Consider the following 24037-nt stretch of genomic DNA (forward strand, 5'->3'; position numbering starts at 1 on the left):
GTGGTCGGGGGATCTGCCCCCCCCCCCCCGGCCGGGTCGGTGTCTTATCCGGGGAGGGGGTGCTCTGAAAGCGGAGAGGCCGAGCGTGTTGGAAGGACTGTGGCTGTAGGGCTGGCTCTCAGCGACCGAAACGGCAGCCGCCGGGGCCCCAGGTCCCCATCCCCGCCCCGTCCCGTCTCGAAGCCCCGGGAAACTGGCCGAAGGAAGCTCAGCCTGTCATACGCGCAGACCGGCCGCGCAGAGCCGTGACCGAGGTGGGGAAGGCACGCGGGGTAGCGACGCGGAGGTAGTCGAGAACCTCCCCGCCCAAGAAAGACCGGGAGGGAGAAACTACACTTCCCAGCAGGGAGAGCGACCTAACGCCCCGCCCCGCCCCCTGCCCCTCGCCCTGCTAGCCCCAGCCCCCGAGCGCCACGCATGCGCACCGCAAGCCAGCGCCATGTTGGGTCAGTTTGAAAGGGAGCGCGGGATCCGCGCTCGGCTTTGACGGCGGAGGAACCTGCGAGCTAGCGGAACCTGAGGCCGGGCGGCGTCCGGGTCTGGGTGCTTTGTCACGTCTCCCGTCGGGTGGCAGGACAGGGCTTTGGGTGGAGAATTGAGGACGTGTGCGCTTTTCTCTCTTTCCAGGCCTTCGTCGGTGAGTTTGGCCGGAAAAGGGCGTGTGTTTTCGAAAGGCGTCCCATCCTTTGACAGCCCGAGGGGAGGGGTGGGCTGTCTCCCGAGGGAGGGGGCGGGATGAGAGTCCCGGTGGAAAGCGGGCAATTTTAGGGGGAGGGTCGCGGAACGGGAAGGAGAGGACCTGACCTGGACCTCGAGGCGCTGTCGGCGATTGAAGCGGGCGGGGAGGCAGGGTCTTGGGCTTTAGGGGCCGTCACCTCGGCAAAACTGGCTGCTCGCTCTTGTTGTCTGATGAATGGTTTGTGAGAAGCCTGTGTCTGGGACTGCGGTGGGGGGTGGGTGGGTGGGTGCTGAAATCCCCGAGGGAGGTGCTTCCTAGTTAAGGGCGGAAGCTTTGAAGCCGAAGATGCTCCGCTGCAGGGGCGCCAGCGATCTTCGCTTTCCAGGGTCATTAATTCTTGTCTTTTTGCTGCAGAACAAGCACATGTTCATTTTCATAACATAAATCAGAGCTGTTATTTCTAAGAGTTGTTCTTCATTTCCTGTGAGCTATTCTCATTGGTAATTTAACGCTCTACGTTCTGTTTTTGAATGAAAGGTAGTAGAGATCTCTGGCCACTCGTGCTAACGTTCTATTCGTCGGAATGATGGATTTCCTTTTGGAGATACACCCGGAAGTGTTAACGGAAGAAATGGTAAGATGCAGGGAATTTGCTTCCAGATAATTCTGTGGCAGAAGTGAGGAGAAGTGGGTGGATAGAGTTTCGTCGTGTTGGTAGTTGAAGCAGGATGATGGGTGCATAGGAGTTGATTAAACTTTTCTTTCTTCTTTGGTGTACTTTTGGAAACTTTGCACAATAAAAATTCAGTTGTGGATTTTCTTTTTGCCTTTTGTGAATTAAAATAAATGTTATTACCCACTTACTGAGAACTGTAATCCAACAGCTTTCCTTTTTAGGGTTTTGTTTTCGTTTTCAAGGTTTTGTAAAATAAATTACAAAATCGGTAACCTGTCCTGTGTTGGAATAAGGGAGGAAACGTTTGGTCAAGTTTGTTATCCAAGCAATATTTACTTGAGAAAAGTTAAAATCATTAGTGAGAGGGGTGAAGAAAGGGCAGAGCTGACTTGGCCTAGCCATTCTTTAGAGGTATACCAATAGCATCACAGCATTCAGGGAAAGCAGAGGCTAAATAACCATTATCTTATGTTCTGCTGCTGCTTTGCACTGACTAGTGTCAGCTCTGACCTTTTACTCTTTTCTTCGTAAACGGAAAACTTTCTCAGTATTTTAAAGTCAAATTTGACAGTTATTAAGATTACATTAAAAGTTGTTAAAACTTTAACATTCCAAAAATTATAGCCAAAAATTAAACATTAATTTTATAACATCATAGCATGTGTTAAGTCCTAGACATTAAGCTTTCATTTTTACTTCAGAAAATCCATTGATTTAATTCTAAAAGAATGTCATATTATTTACTGAAGTAGTACCTGTTCACTCTGTTATTTCTTAGGTTTTCAAATATAGATCCTATTGTTGCTATATTAAGGTAGACTGGAATTCTCTCAATTTTAATAATGGAAAAACAGATGAATACATTAAAGCAATTTCCAAACTATTGTCTCCTTTGAAAGAGAGGTGGGCTGAATCCATTTTACATAAGAATTGAAAATAGTGAGGATAGTATCAAAAATGAATGTCAGAAAATGATTATTGACAGTGTTATTTTAGGAAAAGAACATTTTGCTAGCTCATTATATGGTAAGACTTGCAGTTTATTTCTTTATAAATGAATATTGTAAATTGTTTTGTTTTCTCAAGTCTTGGGGGAAGGGGTTGGCTGAAGTTACAAATTGGCATTTAAAATGTTGAAGGTGGGTATTCTCCATTGTTTCTTCTTGTTTCAGCTACGTCATTTGATGCCTTTTAAAAATTTATCAAGCACCTACTATGTGCAGCGCGTGGTGGTAGGCTTAAGAATTGAAAAATATTTTGTATAGGGAATGTTAGGTATTGTGATGTCATAGCCTATATCAGCATAAGAAAAGACTGTACATCGTAGTTTTTAGGACTTTAAAAAAAAAGTGAGTATTCTTCCCTTGGTACTTTCTATACATAGTCTTAGATGATTTTTGTATACATAATTCCAGGCACATAATAGGTGATCAATAAATGTTTTCTAAATTGATGATGAAGGAATTCACAGTAATTAAAACAGATAATCTATAATGTACATTACCTAAAAATAATTTATAGATAATGGATTTTATTTTTTAAAGAAAGTTATAAAACGTTTACAGATTTAGTAATTTCTCTCTGTACAGCTATTATTCCTTTTAATTGGAAGTTTAACCTTTTGTTTTTGTATTACAGTTGTTTCTAAGAGAAATGAGTGGAAATAACCCATTTTGAGGAAGCCATGGCAAAATTAAATACAAAGCGCAGAGTTTGTTCTTGGGAATCTTCAGTATCTTCTCTGTTAGCAAGCTGCAACCTGAGTGGTAGTAATTCCTCTAACTCTGATGGCTCTTTTCAGTATAAGGATAGACTGTACAGTTCTGCATCTCAGGCTCTACAGGCCTATATTGATGATTTTGATCTAAGCTGTGTGTATCTTGGTGCAAGCACTGGAAAGATTAACATCGATAAATGTTCTGCTAATATGCCAGAATTCTCCAACTATGTTTATAAACCAAAGAATGGTATGCTTTATTCTTTGTTTTCTTTTTGCCTACCGATTTAAAGCATTTTGAGAGATGTATTGTAGCCTTGGAAAACTAAATGCTTCTTTTGGGGTAAAAATGATTTGTAATATTGAGATCTGGTTATATTTCTTAAATGATTCTGTAATTTTCTGGTTCTCAGGGGTTTTCAGGTAAGATCCCCTTTTGACCTTAGAGGAGAAGCTCATGAAATGTAACTAATAATAGTAGATGGCTGATCCTAAACCCTTAAGCCGTTCTATTATAGCATAACAGAAATAGCATTGACTTGGTGGTTCTAGCTTCCATTAACTAGCTTAATGACTTTAAACAAATCTCAGCCTTTCAGAATTTATACTTGATCAGTTCCAATTGATGGGCTAGGGCTATATTAGTCTTCCTGATCTGTATTCTGTAGGACAGTAATATTCACAAGATGTTAAGGGTTTTTCCTTGGTAAGGTTTCCATGAATACAAGTTTGGAAAATGCATCTGTTGATAATCCAGTTAACACTTTACTGAGCACTTACAGAATGGCCCCTAGTGTGGAAAAAGGTTACATTCTACTCTTAGAAGTGGAGAATATATTCCGGAAGGGAAAATGGCAAACATGATTCTTAATTCTTAATTTTCATTTACTGTTGAATATTATAAAGTATTTTTATATGTGATACAGGAAGGTAAACAGAACTATGCTTTGTTTTTCAGCTTTTGAAAATCTTGATGACAAAAAAGATTTGTCCTTATCCTGTAGAGGACAGACTATTAATGACATGGACTCCATTAGCCTAACAACTGATGATCTATTAAAACTTCCAGCAGATGGATCATTTTCTTTCACTTATGTTGGAGCAGGTCATGGAATTAGCAAGAAAAGCAAAAAACATATTGGAAGACTGAGTTCATCCAACAGTGAAAAGAATCAAAATTTTCAAGAACCAGCCACTCTACTGGGCAAGGATAACTTAGTTACCCCGGTTGTATACACAAATGTAAAAGGAAAGCAGTGTGGTAGGCTGAAAAACCCAAAACTTGTGAATAAGGTTAATAAATGTGTTTCTGTACCATCTTTATCTTTTAACAAGAAATCATCTTTTAGGGACAGTTCAGAACACAAACTTGAAAAGAATTACCCAAGATGGCTCACTAGCCAGAAGTCTGACCTTAATGTTTCAGGGATAACGAGTATACCGGATTTCAAATACCCAGTCTGGCTCTACAATCAAGACTTGCTGCCCGATACAAATAGTCAAAGGATTTATCAAATATTTAAAGAAGATCACTGTTCCCCTAGGCATAGTTACCAGGCACAAAGAACTTCTCAGCTAATGAATAAATTAGATTGTTTTGAATATTCTTTTGAACCGTCAAACAGTTCACATTCCTTGAGTGATGATAAAGGATTAGTTAATGAATATGAATGTGATTCTGAACATAGCCAATGTCAGTGTGACAATCCACTTCTCCCAGGATCCAAAAAGCCATTCAGTGGTAATTGTTTTGTTTTGTTGTTGTTTTTAAGAACCAAAGAAAGTGCTATAAATTTGACCTCACATCTAGGAGTTTTTGTGTCATATTCTTGATGTAACCATCAAGTGATATATCTATTTTGAACTCTTAATGGTCTTCATTTACGTAGCATTTTGTGACTGGAAAATGTCTTTTCTGTTTTTCTTTGTGTCACAACAGATGTCACATTTTTTTTTTTTTTTTGCGGTACGCGGGTCTCTCACTGTTGTGGCCTCTCCCGTTGCGGAGCACAGGCTCCGGACGCGCAGGCTCAGCGGCCATGGCTCACGGGCCCAGCCGCTCCGCGGCATGTGGGATCTTCCCAGACCAGGGCACGAACCCATGTCCCCTGCATCGGCAGGCGGACTCTCAACCACTGCGCCACCAGGGAAGCCCCAGATGTCACATTTTAACATAGCTTGCTATTACAGATATGTGTGTATTCCAAATTATCTGAATTCTTGTTGCCTTTGTGAGGTTTTGCTGTGCTTTGCATTTATTTCTTTTCTTAAAGAATTAATGTGATCTTTTAAATTAGGTGACAGAATTGAATTGCTTATCCTGAAGGCCAAGAGAAATCTAGAGCATTGTACTGAAGAATTACCGAAGTCTATGAAGAAGGATGACAGTCCTTGTTCATTAGATAAACTTGAAGCAGAAAGATCATGGGAAAATATTCCTGTTACTTTGTAAGTAAGTTACAATAGAAAAACTATTCAGTTTTCCAAATGAAGAATGTCATGTGAACATCTGATTTATCTTTTAAATAACAATGATAATTAACAGTGGTAATAACATGGTAATTCTGTAGAGCATAGCTTTCAGTGTTGCTTGCTTTAAATTGCATTTTTCATTTGTTACCACAAGATGGCATAATATTTCATAATCTTAGGTACATTATATAATTTTTGTCTTTGTTACATGGTCCTTTTGTTGCACTGTAAAATATTAATATATATTAAATATGAGGAATTAGAACCAAAAGCAAACTATTTTGCAAATGGAGAAGGCTTGAAATTCTCGTTACTTTTTTTACTTTAAGTTTTTTCTTCCTCTATATTCTCTCCATGTATTAGAGTTATTCATTTCTTTTCATTTACAGTTTACTTTCTTAGTCATTATTTTCTGTAAATAATGGTGCATTTTCTTGTATGGTAAATGTTTGCAGTTTCTAAGATTGTTTTCATTTGTGTACTTAACCTTTCTATGCCATAGTTTCTCAGAATAATTTAAAAAGTGTTTGCCTAGATACCCGAGAATATGAGTATAGAGGAGGAATCGAGAGCTTAGGTAGGAAAGTTTCTTTTAGTGATATTATTACACGTATATTCATCAGAAATGCATTCTTGGTAATCCTGTGTCCTGCCTTAGGCTCTGATAATTTATTATCTTCAGTTGTCTAAGCCTTCATTCTGTTACAGACAGTCTGTTAATTCCTGAATCCTTTTTTTGATTCCTTCTCAGTTGAACATCTTATTCTTTTGTAAGTGGACACTGACTAATTCTAGTTTGGAATCTTGGCTCTGTCACTTCCTTGCTGAGACTCTGTACAAATCACTTCTACTTTGGGGTTGTGAGGATTCAGTTGATTAGAAAGTAAATATACAGCACTATTTACAATAGCCAGGACATGGAAGCAACCTAAGTGTCCTTCAACAGATGAATGGATAAAGAAGATGTGGCACATATGAACAATGGAATATTACTCAGCCATAATAAAAAGTAAAACTGAGTTATTTGTAGTGAGGTGGATGGACCTAGAGTCTGTCATACAGAGTGAAGTAAGTCAGAAAGAGAAAAACAAATACCGTATGCTAACACATATATATGGAATCTAGAAAAAAATATATGGTTCTGATGAACCTAGGGGCAGGACAGGAATGAAGATGTGGAGAATGGACTTGAGGATAAGGGGAGGGGGAAGGGTAAGCTGGGACGAAGTGAGAGAGTAGCATTGACATATATACACTATCAAATGTAAAATACATAGCTAGTGGGAAGCAGCCGCATAGCACAGGGAGATCAGCTTGGTGCTTTGTGATCACCTAGAGGGGTGGGATAGGGAGGGTGGAAGGGAGACGCAAGAGGGAGGGGATATGGGGATATGTGTATACATATAGCTGACTCACTTTGTTATACAGCAGAAACTAACACACCATTGTAAAGCAATTATACTCCAATAAAGATGTTAAAAAAAATAAGTAAATATAAGGTACTTAGGACAGTTTCTGATTTATGATGCTCTCTTAAAAATTTTAATAGTGGCGATGATCATCCAGAGTATTTTTTGTTTGTTTAGCTTCATTTCGCACTTGTTGGTTCATTAATATCTTTTTAAAAAAAAAAACTTGGGTTAGTAATTAGCTCACTTAATTCTTAAACTTATCTTTCATCTTTACTAATTTCTTATCTTCTTATCAGTTGGTTGTATTTGTAAAGTCCTATAGCTGCAATACTTTGCTTTCAAGTGGAACCAAAATGGGTGAGCAAATCATATCAGAGATGCTTAAATTAAGAGTAAAATTTTTGAATGCATCAAATGTATTTTGTAATTAGATACTATGACTTCTAACTTGTATAATTATTATTAATGGTTTGCCCTAGTACTTTATGGTACAGTAGTTGATTTTTGGAAGATTAAATTCATATTATGATGGATATGTTTTCCATTAAATTAATGATGGTGTGAGAAGAAGGAATAGACCTTACTTCACTGTGATAATGACAAATTATTATCAATCTGTCATCAGAAACAAAATTGACTGGGAAATACTCCAAGTAGTGTACTGAGAGATAGAATAACTACAACCAGACAATTTTTTTTTTTTGGTTTAACTTTTTATAATGGAAAATTTCAAACAAATACAAAAGTATAAGAATAGTATAATGATTCCCTATATATCCAGCACCCATCTTCTATAATGAGGTAAATCCTTTTTTGTTGATAGTTGGTGGATGTACAAACTCTTTGGTAAAGAATGGGAGAAAAGACTACTTGGAAGCGAGAAAAAGTTCCTAGTAAATTACAAATCAAATGAGTCAATAATGAAGTGCTGCTAATTATTGAGAAAAAAGCATTATTACATTTAAATGTTTTAAGAAGATTCTTAGATATCTGAGTATTTGAGTTAGAGATACATCTTATATTGATATATAAATGAAAAAGATAAAATGAGTTTCTTTATTCTCTGTAACTAATAGAATTTGGTTTGGGGAAAATTTTTACTCTTGCTGGGGATCCCCTTTCCTTCTGCTTGAACATCAAGATAGAAACTATTATTTATTGAGCTCTATTCAATGTACCAGGTATATTGAGTTAATTTATGCAATACTTCTGTGACATAAGTGGGGCTACAAATGTAGAAACTGAAGATAAAGTTTTGTGAAGTCATATAAGTGAGTGGGACTGGTATTTGAACTCAGGAATTTTAATTTCAAAATTGATCCTTCTCCCACTTTAATCTGTCCTTTATATTAATATGTGCCAGTTCTGGGGGAGAAGTCTGTCCTATTGCTTTGACGTAGAAGAGCATGTAACTGCCATCCCAGTAGAAACTGTTAATAAATTTCTGGCAGTTTTGTGTATTAATATTGAGTAACTAACAATGTTTAATTGGAAAAATGCACTGCTTATTTCAAGCAAATGAGCTTTTGGAGGATACTTATATTTGAAGGCTTATTTGTTTAGTTGAAGACTAATGTCTTCAGTTTCTATATAGTTTTTCCTTAAAGCTTTAAAGGAGAAGCAAGGAGATAGGGCGGGATGAAGGAAGAAGTTTAGGGAGAAGGTGAAGGAATCACTAAGCAGCATCAATATGAATCCTAATGGTTATTTAGTGGTGACCACTTTAAATGATAACCATCAGTTATATACTGTCTAATTTTTGTAAATGGGGAACTTATTTGCTGTCTCGTATCCTTAAATCCTAGCAAATCTCCTGTTCCGGTTAACTCTGATGATAGTGTTCAACAAACTTCAAGGGCAAAGTATGCTGACGGGTTCCTTGAAGACTTTTTAAATAATGATAATCAGGTGGGTGATGTTAAATCTTTTTAACTTATTAAAAGAATATTTATGACTAATATATATAGATATTAATTTCTAAGTTATTTAGATAGTATAAAACAAAAAATGACTAAAATCCCTTCTTCCCCAACACACTTCCATAAAACCATCACTCCTAGAATTATTCATAATTTTATTTTAGTATTCTAAAGTAGAGTGACCTGGGATTGAACTCTACAGGGAGCCTAAATTGTTATTACAATGGTTTTTTTTTTTTCTTGTGAAAAACATACAAAACAGAATCTTATAGAGTAAATTATATTTTCCCATATGGCGGTTGCTTATTGAGAGTTATGTTTCTAAGATGCAATTATCACCCCTGTGATTTAAAATGGGAAATTTATTATCCAGTTTTATAAAATCAGCATATGTGTATCTTGCAAGTAACCCTAAAATGAAGTGTAAATGTGTATATATACACATAAGGAATGATATATAATATGATTTAGAAGTATAAGCCATGGCTGTTAAATATTGAAATACACTTTGATATTTTAACATCTGGAAGATTTGAGAGATTGAACACTCAAAACAAAAATTAGCTAAAAATTTTAATACAATATATATCTTTTCCTTCAGTGAAATTTACTAGAGAAAGTAGAGGCTGTCAGAATATGTCTGACCTTAGAGCTCTTTTTTTTTTTTTTTTTAATATTTATTTTGTCCGTACCTGGTCTTAGTTGTGGGATGCAGGGTTGCAGACTTCTTAGTTGTGGCATGCATGTGGGATCTAGTTGCCCGACCAGGGATTGAACCCGGGCCCCCTACATTGGGAGTGCAGAGTCTTACCCACTGGACCACCAGGGAAGTCCCTGACCTTAGAGCTCTGTATAAGATACTATAGCAGATGCTGATTAAGTGAAGCTTAATTATCAAATATTTATTTGCCAAATATTTGGATACCAAGCACTTTTCTAGGAACTGTATTCCTAATAGTAAATAAGAGAGAAGAAACCTTGCATCTTGGAGTTTTTATTCCAAATTGGAGAGATAAGCTATATCAAAATGTAATATATAAGGTGATACTACAAAATGTTATAAAGAAAAATTACTTGGGATAGAGAAATTTTAACTAGAGTAGGTAGGAATCGCCTCTCTAGAGAGGTGATATTTGTGCCAAAACCTAAAATGAGTGAATAAGCCTTGTGTGTACCCATAGGGAAGTAACTTTACATGTAGAGGGAATAGTAAGTGCAGAAACCCCAACGCAGAGAAGTGTTTGGCATGTTCAAGGAATATCAGAGTCCAGTCAGTGTAGCTCAATCAGAAAGAACAAGGATGAATGGTTAAGAGATAAGATGGAGAGGTAACCAGGAGTCAGATCATGTAGCTATGTAAGTAATGGAATGAAGATTTTATGTTTTATTTCAGCGAGATGAGAAGTCACTGGAGTACTTTGGAGGAATGAAATTATCAGATCTACATTTTGAAATATAAACAGGCAGCTGTATGGAACATAGACCTTGAAAGGAGCTAGAGAAGGACAGGGAACCCAGTTAGGAGGCTTTTGCAGTCTTCCAGGATAGGGATTGTAAAGGCTTGGGCTAGGTGGGTACATTGGAGATGGTCAGAAATAGTTAGACTTGGGATGTGTTTTGAAGGTGACCTCGTAGGATGGAGATAGAGAGGATTCAAAGTATGAGTCCAAGATGTTTGAGCCAAGCAACTAAAGGATTGGGTGGTGCAATTTACTTGGACCATAAGTTTTTGCATAAGTTTTTCAGAGTTTGAGATGGATGACTGTTAAATACTAACCAACTAATCCCTTTTCTTATGCCTTTACACACACAGCCTCACTACCATGGTGTTTTTTTATTTTTAAATAATTTTAGATGTACAGAAAGTTGCAAAAATAATACAGGTCGTTCCTGTGACCCTTCTCCCAGCTTCCCTAATGTTAACATCTTATATCATAATGATCACATAGGCCCAATACTGTTACCTGAACTACAGACCTTATTCTGATTTCACCAGTTTTTCTACCAATGTCTTGTTGCAGGATCCAGCATTGCATTTAGTTGTCATGTCTTCTTAATTTACTTCAGTCTGACAGTTCCTCAGTCTTTCCTTGTCTGTCATGACCTTGACACTTTTTCAGAGTTACTGGTCATTGGTTTTTTTGTAGATAGTTCCTGAATTGGGTTTATCTGAAGTTTTCTCATGATTAGAATGAGGTTATGAATTTTTGGCAAGAATGCAACAGAAATCATGCTGTGCCCTTCTCAGTGCATCATATAAGAGGGTTCATGATATATTGATATCATTGGTAATATTGATATGTTCCTTAGTTCAGGCTGCTGTAATAAATATGCCTTAGACCAGTTGGCTTAAACAACAAACATTTATTTTTCGCAGTTCTGGAGACTGAGAAGTCCAGATGAAGGTGTCTGGTGAGATCCTGCTTCCTAGTTTGCAGATGGTCATCTTCTTGTATCTTCAAGAGCAGAGAGGGTGAAAGCTCTCTGTTTCTCTTCTTATAAGGGCACTAATCCCACTCATGAGAGTTCCACCTTTATGACCTAGTTACCTCACAGAAGCCCCTCCTCCAAATACTGTCACATTGAGATTAGGCTTCAACATTTGAATTGTAAGGGGACACAAACATTCAGTCCAGAGCAATATGTTAATAAAATAATATGTAATATATAAAATTATAATATATTAATACTTGTGATGTTAGTCTTGAACACGTGGTGCCTACTGGTTTTCTCTTTAGTAAAATCATGGTTTCCCCTTGTAATTAATAAATATCGTAGGGGAGATACTGTGAGACTATGCAAGTAGTCTCAAACTTTCATCTACTAACTTAGTATCCATTGGTGGATATTGACTTTTTGTCTGCATTATTAATTGAAATTCTTGTGTAATGAAGAGCTATTCCTTCTCCCCCATTTATTTATTAAACTATTTATATTAGGACTCATAGATATTTATTTTATTCTAGGTTTAACACAATACAATATTATTACTTATTTTGTTGCTTAAATTGTTTTAGTTTAGGCCATAAAGAGTTGCTTCAGGTTGGCTCCACGTGTCCTTTTGACATGTCCCTATGCTTTTTTGAGCACTTCTCTGAGGAGCCATGGTTCTTTTTATTGGAAAATGGTATTTAGAAACTAAGATCTAGGCACTAGGTGTGCTTATTGCTGCTGGGTTTTTATTCTAGACTTTCTCAGCAGGCAGACTTAGGAAACATAAGTTTACTAAGCCACGCATACACACATACTTATTTGTATATCTGTTTACATGTATATATTTTATATGTAGGTATAAAATCATGAGTTCGTACTGATACTACTTATTCTAGTCCAATACCACAGACTTTGTTTTAGCCCCTCTGTTCCTTATTTGTAACTTCTTTCTCATCTGGTGAGAATCTTTACTCTTATTATCTATAATAGGTTTACTTATTTTTTCAGTCTTAGCATATGCATAGTTTCAGAATTGCTAACCCATACTGCTGTAAGAAACACATTTACTAATTAGATTATATTATTTGTGTATGGTTCTTTTTGTCTTTTGCCTTGCAATATCCAGTCAAAATATTCTTTTCCAAGGTTACCGTGGTTAATTATTTTCTGCCCAACTCCTTTCAATGTGGTCATGTTGTTCATTTGTAATGCTGTTAGGTGGCTCATTTTTTTTATTGTGTAAATTGGGTTATTCCCACATTTTATGTGGTTTAAATAATTGGTTTTTGAATACATGAAACATTACTATAGTTCCGAGAGTCAGAGCTATACTATACAAAAAGACATACTCAGAGACATTCACTACAAGGATTTAATGAGAAGTCTCAGAACAAATTCTATCAAACATGCCAACGTTTATTAAACATTCATTCGTGAGTGGCACAGAACAGTTCATATAATCTGTTTTGTAGTTTTCTTTTTTGGTACTCTGACCAGAATTTTGCCTGAAAAGTTCACTCAAGGCAGACATAGCAAATTGCAGAGGCAAGCTTTTGTAACTTTTATGGTTGGCATTAGGCAACCTGAATTTCTTCTAAACCAGTGGCTGGATGCAGATCATTTAGAGATAATGCCTCAGGTGCTGTCTCTGAGGTTGTAGGAGTATAAGTGGAACTGGATCCTTATGCCCTGTTTCTTTTTCTTTCTTTCTTTTTTTTTAAATTTTGGTAAAGTATATATAATATTTACTATTTTTACTATTTTGACCTTTTTTTTTTTTTTTTTTTTTTTGCGGTACACGGGCCTCTCACTGTTGTGGCCTCTCCTGTTGCTGAACACAGGCTCTGGACGCACAGGCTCAGCGGCCATGGCTCACGGGCCCAGCCGCTTCACGGAATGTGGGATCTTCCCGGACCGGGGCACGAACCCGTGTCTCCTGCATCAGCAGGCGGACTCTCAACCACTGCGCCACCAGGGAAGCCCTGACCATTTTTAAGTGTATAGTTCTGTGCAATAAGTGCCGTACCTTCACATTGCTGTGCAACCATCACCACTGTCTATCTCTAGAACTTCTTCAGCTTTACCAACTGAAACTACCCACTAAACACTAACTCCCCATCCTCCTTTACCCCCAGCCTCTGCTAGCAGCATTCTACTTTCTGTCTCTATGAATTTGATTATTCTAGGAACCGTATATGTTTTAGTCTGCTGAGGCTGCCATAACAAAATACCATAGGCTGGGTGGCTTAAACAACAGGTATTTGGTTCTCACAGTTTTGGAGGTGGGAGAATCTAAGATCAAGGTGCTGACTGATTCTGTTACTGGTGAAGGCTCTCTCCCTGCCTTGCATACAAGCCACCTTCCCACTTTGTCCTCATATGGCCTTTCCTTGAGCTCTTAAGTGTCTCTTCATGAGGATATTAATCCTATGGTTTCAGGGTCCCACCCTTATAACCTCACTTAACCTTGATTACCTCCTTATAACCTTATCTCTAAATACAGCCACGTTCAAGGTTAGGGCTTCACCATGAATTCTGGGGTGGGGGACACAATTCAATCCATAGCATCTTATAAGAAGACTCATACTATATCGTTCCTTTTGTTACTGGCTTATTTCACTTAGCATAACGTCTTCAAGGTTCATCCATGTTGTATCATCTGTCAAAATTTCCTTCCTTTCTTAGATTGAATAATACACCATTGTGTGTATGTTTCATGTTTTGTTGATCCATTTATCTGTTGATGGACACTTAGGTTGCTTCTGCCTTTTGACTATTGTGAATAATGCTGCTATGAACATAGGTGTACAAATATCTGCTTGAATCTCTGCTTTCATTTCTTTTGGGTATATACTCAGAAGGGGAGTTGCAGGATCATTGTGGTAATTCTGTATTTAGTTTTTTGAGGAATTACCATACTGTTTTCTACAGGAGCTGCACCATTTTATTACGTTCCCACACCTTGTTTCTTATACCCTGTTCATATAACTGTGGAGAGTGCCTTTAAAATCTTTTTGGCCACTGTGCTTAACTTCGTATATATGTTATACTGTCCATGTTGAAATATTTTAAATTATAGACATCTTAAGAGGCCTATTTTCCACTTTCTGGATGATTATCAGGACACAGCAACTCATTTGAAAGATGTAAAAATAAAGGTAAGACTTTAAAAAAGAAGTTTAAAAATATCCTGTACAGGTTCTCTTAACTAACTACCTTATGTGGCTAAGTGCTGTTGCCTTCTTTGGATGCAGATAAGATCAGTGGTAATCGAGGTGTGAGTGTTTTTAAGGTAGCAAGGAATGTGTGGTCCATAAAGAGGTAAAAACCAGCATTCCCTGTGTGAAAACGTATTTGGAAGTGTGCAGAGAATATGATATTTGAAATTCTAGTCCTTGTTGAGCTGATAACCAGCGTCATTTACACACTTGAAAAGAGCATATTGACTTACCTGCTCTCTGAGGACCTTTCAGTTCGAAAAATCTATAATTTTAAATGTACTAAGTGAACGCATTGCAAATGTGAACATGTACCATTCATTTTAAAAGAACAAGGACTGGGAAGGATGTGCCAAGCTGTTAATAGTGATTGTCTTTAAGTGACTGGGTAAGGAGAGGTTTATGAGTTACAGTTTTGATTTGTTGGAACACTTTATTGACATGTATTGTTTGGATTTTGCATTGATTTATATTGCGGGGAAATAATACAAAATAGAACTTTTCCCCTTCTGAATTTGGATGGTTCATCATTCATCTGTTTTAACTTGTAGAGCTGTACCCTTTCTGGAGGGAAACACCATGGTCCTGTTGAAGCCCTGAAACAAATGTTATTTAATCTTCAAGCAGTGCAAGAAAGTTTTAATCAGAATAAAACCACAGAGCCAAAAGGCGAAATTAAACAAGTAAGCACAAACTTAATTTATGAATTGAAATCTATGAATGTGAATTGAGATCTGTGAAGGATAAGATTTCCTCCTAGGTCTTTCTTAGCCTCAACTCTAATTTTATGTTAATAAGCATGGTATATAACACATGTCATAGAGTTGTACTGTTGTTATTCTTTTTTTTAGAAAGTAACTTACTCAAATTTAATACTGTAAGATTTTTGCAGTTGTGTACCCCTGAATGGATTGTTCTATTAAGTTTATGGTTATAAATACAACATTGTATTTAGATATGATGTTATTAAAACTGTAGATGAAAGGATTGTAAGAGTTGTTTTTTAATGCCCTACAAAATTATTCTGTGTAGTCCAACTTCCTGTGTTTATATTTGAGGTGGCCTAGAGAACCTTTCGACATGAGACTTCTCCCCATAACCTTTGTCATCTGAAGTTTCATTTTGTTACCATGTGTTTATTGACTCTTAATACGGTTATGTAAAGTTTTATTTTAAAGTAATTGTGTTTTTGTGTATTTCCTAGGAATTTGGAAATCTGTTTCTGCTTTGGGCTGATATTTCATAGGGGTCGAATTTTCCTCACAGTAGTATAGTGTTTACAAACCTAGCTTATGTTCTTCCAAGGCTGATTGTGAATTCTAATTCTGCCACTTACTAGCAAGTGCAGTATTTGTACAGATCACTTAACCTCCTTAATTTCAGTTTCCTCTTCTGTAAAATGAGATTGTTGAGAAGACAAATTGAAACAAACTATAGAAAGTACTTATTATAGTCCTTGGCACCTGGTAAAAACTTAATACCTGGAAAATACTTAATACATTTTAATTGATATTGTTTATTTTGTTATTCAGTAGAGCTTTACAAAATTCAGTTTTCATTACAAGTGAGTGTACTAGATTTTAGGAACTATCACATGCTACTCACTTAAGTTGTATTTCTTAATTTTTCTCCTTACATTCTAATGATCATGACACTAACATACAGTGCAATCCATCCTTCTTTTCCTTCCCCTTTTAAACATTCTTGAGATAAAGCCTTGTTTAGTAAAGTCATAATTTCAAGCCAAGATTTGATATTTAATGAACAAACATTTTGAAGCATACTTTACGACAGTTGCAAGATGAAAAAGTTGTAGTATTTTTAGAATAAAAAAATATATATTTAATGCTTTACTGAAAATTATTTGCTTAGAATTATTTCCTTGGGAATGCGGACAATATTTTTAATGTTGTTGTTAATCACACATATTAAATAGCATATAAGTTTATAATTATATAATATTTTCACTGTTTTATTATATTTGGTGTTTTTAATAATAGGTTTCAGAAGATGATTTCTCTAAATTACAGTTGAAGGAAAGTATGGCTCCTGTTAATAGGTCACTTCAAAAGTAAGTGTTCTCTGTTAATTTCTGAGTATGTTATGGATACAAACATCTCTGATTGAAATCAGAAGGTTACAGAATGGAATTAAAGTAGCTGGAAGAGGAGGTGTGCTAGGTATATTTAAGATTCTTGGAGCATAATTTTTAATCCTGAGATTTTCTCTTAAATTTGCGCTATTTTCTATTGAAAATGTTCTTAGGACCTAATGAGATAACTGTAGACACTAAAAATATAATAGATGTGAATGGCCTAGGGAAAATATCTTTTCATTTCTGAGTAATACCAACAATTTGAGATAGTATTGGTGTGGATATTCTGGAAGAACAACTTGTGCGTGAAATGTGTTGTCATATATTCCCTCTAGAAGAGATAAATAATCTAAGTAAGTATATCATTATTTGACATATCGCCACAGAAATTTAAGTGGATATAATGTCCTGGATATAAAGATAGGTCTAAATGCCCTAAGGTGTTAATCTACTTATTTTCTTAGTTACATATCTTAAAAAGTTGGGAAGAATTTCCTATAGTCATGATATTGGTAGAAGAGACGGGTATTTATTTTATAGATTTGATTGTGTGAATATGAAGCGCCCTTACACATATGAATGTGTAAGATTTTGTAATTCTCAATACTAAAGGCCATGCTGTGAAAACCAAACTTAACGATAGCTGGGAAGTTGTCTCATTTCTCAGATCTCTTTTCTTGCTCAATTTTCTGGTCTTCGTTCTACACTAGGGATAGACAGAATTAGCTCTGAGACTTGCAAAACTTGACCCTAAAGCAAACATTTTTCTTTATTCTAATGTGCTCATATTTTACTTAGATCTAGGAAAGAGTGGGCAGTTTGTTCTGAAAAGCCTTTCATTCAGTTCTTGCTGGATTCTAGGCTGAATATAGGCCAGTAAACATAGTATTTAAGAGAACAGCCAGTATAGTAGTACTAGTAGAAAAACAAATGTAAGATGTCAATGGGTAAAGTATAGCTAAATTGCCATCACATAATCAGTGTTACTGAGTTTCTGTGGGTTGATTAGTATTTACTTGAATGATCATCAATAGATACATTGTCACAATAAGAAATGAGTTTTTTAATTTCAGTTTTTAAGGTGAATGACTATTCAATGTTGTAATACAACCCTTAGGTTGATGTTTTCCCCATTAGCCTGCTTTTTCACTTTTTGAGAGTAGAAAATCAAGAATAATTTCCTTCTACAATTTTATCCTTCCCTTCTCCCTACACTTATCTTTGAAATACCAATCACTTTTGATAGACTCTTCTCTAAACAGATTGCTTTATTCTCAAAACGGGAGATAGAGGTTAGATGAAAGGAACTGCCAAATGATTGCATAGCTGAGGTAGGGAGACTGAAGATTTCACACTTATACTTAGCTTTTTTATTCCTTCCCATTATTACCCACTCCCCTTTCTACCTGACATTTTGTTTTAAAGACATAAAATATACTACATGGGATTAGAAAGGAAACCAGTTATAGTGAATTAACTATGAAAATATTAAAATACATTTCTAATTAGTAAAATATGCTTCTCTTTATTGCATTTAAAATAAGACAATACATTTAAAATACAGGTAAGTTAAAATTCATTTTGTAAAAACATGTATTAGTGTGAAGGCCTTTTGCATAACTTGAATAAAAGCATTAAACCATGGTGTGCTCTTTTACTTACCTTTCACATATTGATCAGCAAACGATTACAGAAAGGGAATATTGGAAGGCATTGCTGTCTGGGTTACCAGTGAGACTTCACTATTTGGAGGATGAAAACTAGACTTAAAGTTGTCTAATAGTTGGCCAGTTATGTCATATGAACTTTTGGACTGTAGACAGCAAGACTTAGAGGACGTATGTTTTAGCAGTGGGTTTAATAACTGTTGTAATTTTGTAACTATTATATAATTATTGTAATTTTGAAGTAGTGATGGGTATAAAACATGCTTGCAATGACTATAATGTGATATCAAAATACCTCTGATTTCTGTGGCGTATGAGGTCACAGATTTTGGCTGTTGCTTACATTCATAATGGAAGGAAATGCTAATTTAGAGATAGCATTTTGTGAAAATAAAGATGATTTTTTTCCCCATCCAATTTCATAGACCCTTTGAATCTAAAGGATCTGTTGACCCTCCGATTTGTAAACAGTAACATCAGATACTAGCCACTTGTCATCTTCCTTCTCTTGAGTCACAGCCTGAAAAGAAAAAAGGAAGATAAGCCCCAAGTATATTTACAGATTATCTTCTTCCTCATAAATATGTCTGTAGGAAGAAAATAATTCTTTAAGTAGAGAGATATTAGGATGTAGAAATAATAAAGTCTAATTTTACCTCTGATTGCTTAGTAACTCTGGGTGAGTTATTGTCATTTAGATAATGAAGATGACAATCTCAGAAATTAACAGAAGCTGCCAAAAGGATGGCAGAATTCAGATTCTTAATACATTTGAGTAGAAGTGTCTAAGAAATAGAGTACAGGGAAATAGACGTAATGCAGTAATTAACACTACTAATTTCCTCCCTCTCCTTATCCTTGGTAAAGTGGAAGATGTATTTTATTTAATATACATCAATTGAACCTGTGTTGGAGACTGTAGAATAAGGTGTTGTAGTCACCACTCAGTAACTTCTCACTAATTTCTCACTTTAGAGATTACTGGTATATTATTTCTGTTTTTCTTGGTCTCTTATTTATCAGAGATCTGAAATATGGTTGATTAACTGATATTTTTGAGTGATCCTCAAGGATCTGAAGGGTAAGGGAGAAGGAAAGCTGGAAGAATACTTTTAGAGGAAGACTGGAAAGTTAAGGGCTCCTATCTTCTTGGTTTGTCTGAGGGATGATTGAGAAAAACCAGGGTGTTGGTATAATACTGCATTATTCAATGTAATTGTCATTTGTTTTCCCCCATGCTCAATAAAAATGAGTTTTCCTCAATTGTAACTGATTGTTTAGTGCTATTTAAATTTAGCTCTCTTGATTGTACATGTTAAAAATGAATTATGTCCTTTATTTCTTAAATGATATACACAGTATATCAGAAGGTATCATTTCATTCTGCAAAGTACATGAAAAAGATGCTTTAAGTGTGACACAAGTGATACCTATTATTGTTTCTTATTAGGCTACTTGGCACACTTTCAAAAAAAAACCCTTAAATGTCAAACATATAATTTTTTTAAGTAAGTGTTTATAGAATTTTAGATGAATTATTTTAACCCTCAGTTATTCAGATTGCAAGGTTTTGTAAAGAAAAATTTTCAGTTTTGATACTGAAACTATTCCATAAACTTATCTCTCATACTAATTTTGAAGTTAAGAAACAATATAATCACCATTTCTTTTTGCATTACCTATTCAGTCCTTAATATTGGTTTATAATGTGTTTTATACTTTTTAATGAAGGGCTTTGCACCATTTATCTCGCCTGAGAGACCTGGTTGATGATTCCAGTGGGAAACAGTCACCGAAAATACGAAGAGGAAAATAAAACTCTAACCAATAAGTAGTCACCACAGAACAAAAATGTATTTTTTTTCCTATTGCTTAAACTGACAAAGTAATTAGAAGCCATATATTATTCTGTGATTGGTTCAAGTATTATATATTTTTTAAAAACCAGACTTGAAAATGTTCATAGATTTTTGTGGTCTATCCTCATTTTGTGCCGAAATACCAGGAGGTGAACTAGAAGGACCCACACTATATGGCCTAGTCTGACTTTGGTCTTCAGGCTGTCAAATATCTAATATTCAAAGATGGATGATTTCCGTTCTTGAAGCTTACATGGACTTAACCTTCTTCAGCATCCTCATCATTTTATCATCTGATTCTGGATCATTAAGAAGCTTTTCCTGGTTTCTATCCAAAATCTCTTAAATAGACTCTTTTATAAAGTTAGTATCCACTTAAGGAGCTTGAGGAATGTCAAAATTGTTATGGTGTATCTTATCCATATGGAAGTATGTTACTTTCAAGTTTCATAAAGCAAACATTTAAGAATATGTTATATTTGCAAATAACATTAACTGGTACAGTGCTAAAAGGATGTTTTATATTGTGAATTCCAGGAAAACCTCATTTAATTAATGCTTTGATTCTATATGTAAGATAAGCTTGACAGTACTTGACAGTTTATAAAATATTTGGGGGGGATATTTGAGATTTTAATATTTTGATATTATTTCCCAGATTTAAGTTTTGAGGTTAGCTCAAACTAGTAAAAACTATATCAGTGGCCAGTTGCTTTATGGAATTTGATAACTAAACTTAAATGAATATGGAAAATTAGAAAGTAACTATTTTAAAGCTATTTTGTAAGTGCTGAACTTTCTTTAAGGTTTGTCACTAGCTAGGACTGAACAGAGCTCTATAATTTTGCAACTTCTACCAAATGAGCGTCTAATAAGTAGGAAGCATCTTTACCAACAAAATGAAGGAATAATTCATAAGACATGGCGAAGCATATTAAAAAAGCCTGATGAAATTAAAGAATTGGTATGCATACAAATAGTACAAATTAACACTACCCAAATTGGAGCGCTTTTGCTAATAAGTAGCTTCACTGTCAAATAGGAATTTCTAAGTACATTGGGTCAAAGAATTTTTTCCCCCCAATTTAAATCACTATCTAAGGCCTTTGTTATAGAACTTACATGTCAGAGACTGTGGAGTGAATCCTGTCTTTCTTTTCCTTGCCTAGTGAGTCAGTCACTGTACAATTCTTTTTGCCCAGTTTGAGAGTCACTTGCTAATAAGTTTGTTGTGTTTACTCTGTGGAGGTGTTTTTGCCGCAGACATTCTATTTCTGATTATGGTCTTCTGCTTCACAGCAGATAGTTTGCATACAATCAAACAAGACATTACTTTGATGATTGAAATGTGGTTGGCTGTTAAAAGTGCAGATAGATTTTAAGTGGATGGACATAGATCTGAGCGGAGCGTGTTCCAGTGAAATCCGGTATCCAACGAATTCTAAAGGCAGAGCAGACAAAGATAGCAGATAATTACATATTATCTGTTGATCAGATATAATATGTTTAGTATACCTAGAAAGCATCTCCAAAGGGATTATTATGCTGTGTTGACTCTGAGTAGCACTGATTTGGTTAGTTCTTCCATTTGCAAGAACATATATCCAGTACTAAATAAGATAAGCCTGTTCTAAAATTTTGTTATAACTAGTATTTTAAGAAACTTGATTATACTTACCCCAGAGTATTTTTCCTTTTGTATTAAATATGGAAGTTTAAGTTTTTTAGCAAAAAAGAGAACTTTAAATGATTAATTCTAACCTTTCAAAAAATATATAGGAGATTCAAACAAGAAAAAAATGTAAATGATAAATGTTCAATAAATTCTTTAAGGAATTGATTTAATTAATTGTTAAATATTTCAGTATTTTTTATTTTGAGATTTCCAGAGGAAAAAAAGGAGACAACAGTATTGAGACTGCTGAGTTGGGAATTTAAAGCAGATGAGAACAATTAGTTTTAAAAATAGGATTGTGAATATAAAGTTTTATCAACCTTTTTCTCTCTTTTAGGTATATTGAAAAATATTAAATAGAAAAAGTGATATAATTTTAATAAGACATTTCAGATTTTTAATTGAGCATGAAAAAATTTAACCTAATTCCAAAAATTATTTGAGATCAATCGATAAAAGTGTGATGCATATGTGAAGACTTGAAACTCAACTGTATTTTCTTTGTTATCAGTAAGAACTCTCAGTTTTTTCTGGGACAATTCATTTCAGCTTCATAGAGATTTCTGACCAAACTGAGGAACTCTGTCTTCTTGGGTTTGTTTGGGTTATATGTCTCTCTAGTTATGTTATTTCTTGTTGAAATTTATAAATGTGGATTTGGGGGGTTATTATTTTGTATTTAATGTTTTGGATAATGTCTTGTTAAATCATATGCAGTTATACCAAAACGTTGCCTGAAGATAAATCATGACAAGATTTCTTTTTTTCCCCCTATGTTTTGAATATGTGGAATCACTCATTACTTTGAATTTGTTTCCTTTTTTCCTGTCCCACCTTTCACTGTGTCTCAAAACCTCTTTGTTAGAAGTGCTCTCAAGAAGTAAACTTGACAATAGGCAAGTAGCATGAAAGGGAACAAAATTCATCTGTGGCTAAGATCATTTTCCTTTTTTGAACAAAAGTATTAGTTTTTTACCCTCCCAGTTTATTCTACATTGTCCTTATGGTAGACCAGACATGTCTGCGTAACAACTTTTTTTTTACAATGTAGCAACTTCGTTACATTAACGGAGACTAGTCCATTTGCCTCCTAATATTTATTTCACCCATGACCATTCTTCCCCTCATTTTCAGTTCATACATCCAAAGACATCCTGACTAGTGTTTACAAGATACTGTTGTACACACCGCCACTGTAATCTTACTGATTTATTTCAGCAAGTTTGCTGCAGCTAAATTGCTTTACTCAGATTCTCCCAAACTTTCTGTGTATGTTCTCACCTTTATGCATATTATTTCTCATACTTGAAATACTCAGTTTTCTTTCATTCTGGTTATTTAAAGCTTACTGTGCCATTTCTTTAAAGCTCTGACAGAGTTTATACTTACTTTTCCAAACATTCTCACCTTCCAAACTCTGGTAGATTGGCTCTCCGTTTTCCTTCCCCATCGCTCATTTAGCTGTTATATTTCTTGTTTATGTTTTTGATATTCTTCTTGTAGCAAATTTGTATCCTTAGGGGAGAAAATGTCTCAAAAAGTATTAGATGATTGATTTTGTTTTGTCTCCTTGATAGTGTCTCTTACATAATGATGTATAACCAGAAACATGTAAATTTAAAGTGTTAATTGATAATTCTAAGCCTGATTTCCTATATAAGTTTGTAAGCTCAAGATAGGAGAAACCACGTCTTTTATTTATGTGATGTCCTGCAAATCCTTTTTAAAATGAGGTAAATTAAACCTATTATGGAAGAGATTTCTTTTTTGATATTGCAGTTTATCAAATAAGATTAACATTTTTGTATTTTGGATGACTTGGTTATAAGCTTTCTAACCTCTTGAGCCCTGAAAACTTTTAAGATTTTTGAGTTTTTATATCTGCATTTCATCAGGTACATGAACTATTTTACAGATCTAGGACTAAGTCTAGGGAAACTTTCAGTGGCTGGTTTTCATTGTGTTGCTTCTTTGAGCCTGGCTTGATGGGAAACTATCAGTCTGGGTCCAATCTAGAAACAGAAACCACACAGTGATTGTAAACAAGAGAAGCTTAATATAAAAAAAAGTTTTAAACAGGTCAGACTCCCAGGAGTTCAGCATTTGCAGCAGCTGAAGAAGTGGTGTTTCCCTGGACCTGGCTGCCTCCCTCTCTCCCGGGTTCCATAGGGGGAAAAAAAGTTTTAAATTGTGACAAAAGAGATAAGATATAAGA

At 35.4% G+C, this 24037-nt stretch overlaps 1 protein-coding gene across 9 annotated transcripts; it reads left to right on the forward strand.

The window, feature by feature from the left end:
• The first annotated feature begins 43 nt into the window (after window positions 1-43).
• Window positions 44-23581, forward strand: C13H18orf54 (chromosome 13 C18orf54 homolog). 9 transcript variants are annotated; one of them, XM_073790740.1, is made up of 10 exons: window positions 44-254; window positions 1217-1313; window positions 2528-2704; window positions 2994-3322; window positions 4031-4813; window positions 5370-5520; window positions 8762-8864; window positions 15078-15209; window positions 16527-16597; window positions 20020-23581. In XM_073790740.1, exons 4-10 carry the CDS (start codon window positions 3040-3042, stop codon window positions 20102-20104), a joined length of 1608 nt encoding a protein of 535 aa, XP_073646841.1. In that variant the 5' UTR covers window positions 44-254; window positions 1217-1313; window positions 2528-2704; window positions 2994-3039; the 3' UTR covers window positions 20105-23581. The 9 variants fall into 9 exon arrangements, 7 of the variants coding, with proteins under 7 accessions (XP_073646841.1, XP_073646840.1, XP_073646842.1 ...); XM_019937080.3 differs by lacking the exon at window positions 44-254 and adding an exon at window positions 432-637; XM_073790739.1 differs by lacking the exon at window positions 2528-2704 and having other exon boundaries at window positions 66-254.
• Window positions 23582-24037: the final 456 nt, after the last annotated feature.

This window comes from Tursiops truncatus, chromosome 13, assembly GCF_011762595.2.
Source record: "Tursiops truncatus isolate mTurTru1 chromosome 13, mTurTru1.mat.Y, whole genome shotgun sequence".
NCBI classification, from domain to species: Eukaryota; Metazoa; Chordata; class Mammalia; order Artiodactyla; family Delphinidae; genus Tursiops; species Tursiops truncatus.

Bases quoted from the DNA above. Each gene is read 5' to 3' on its own strand.
- C13H18orf54 (XM_073790740.1), top strand. From the start codon at position 3,040: ATGGCAAAATTAAATACAAAGCGCAGAGTTTGTTCTTGGGAATCTTCA. The intron at 3,323-4,030 runs GTATGCTTTATT...TTTGTTTTTCAG, and splicing joins TGTTTATAAACCAAAGAATG to CTTTTGAAAATCTTGATGAC. The intron at 15,210-16,526 runs GTAAGCACAAAC...TTTTAATAATAG, and splicing joins CAAAAGGCGAAATTAAACAA to GTTTCAGAAGATGATTTCTC.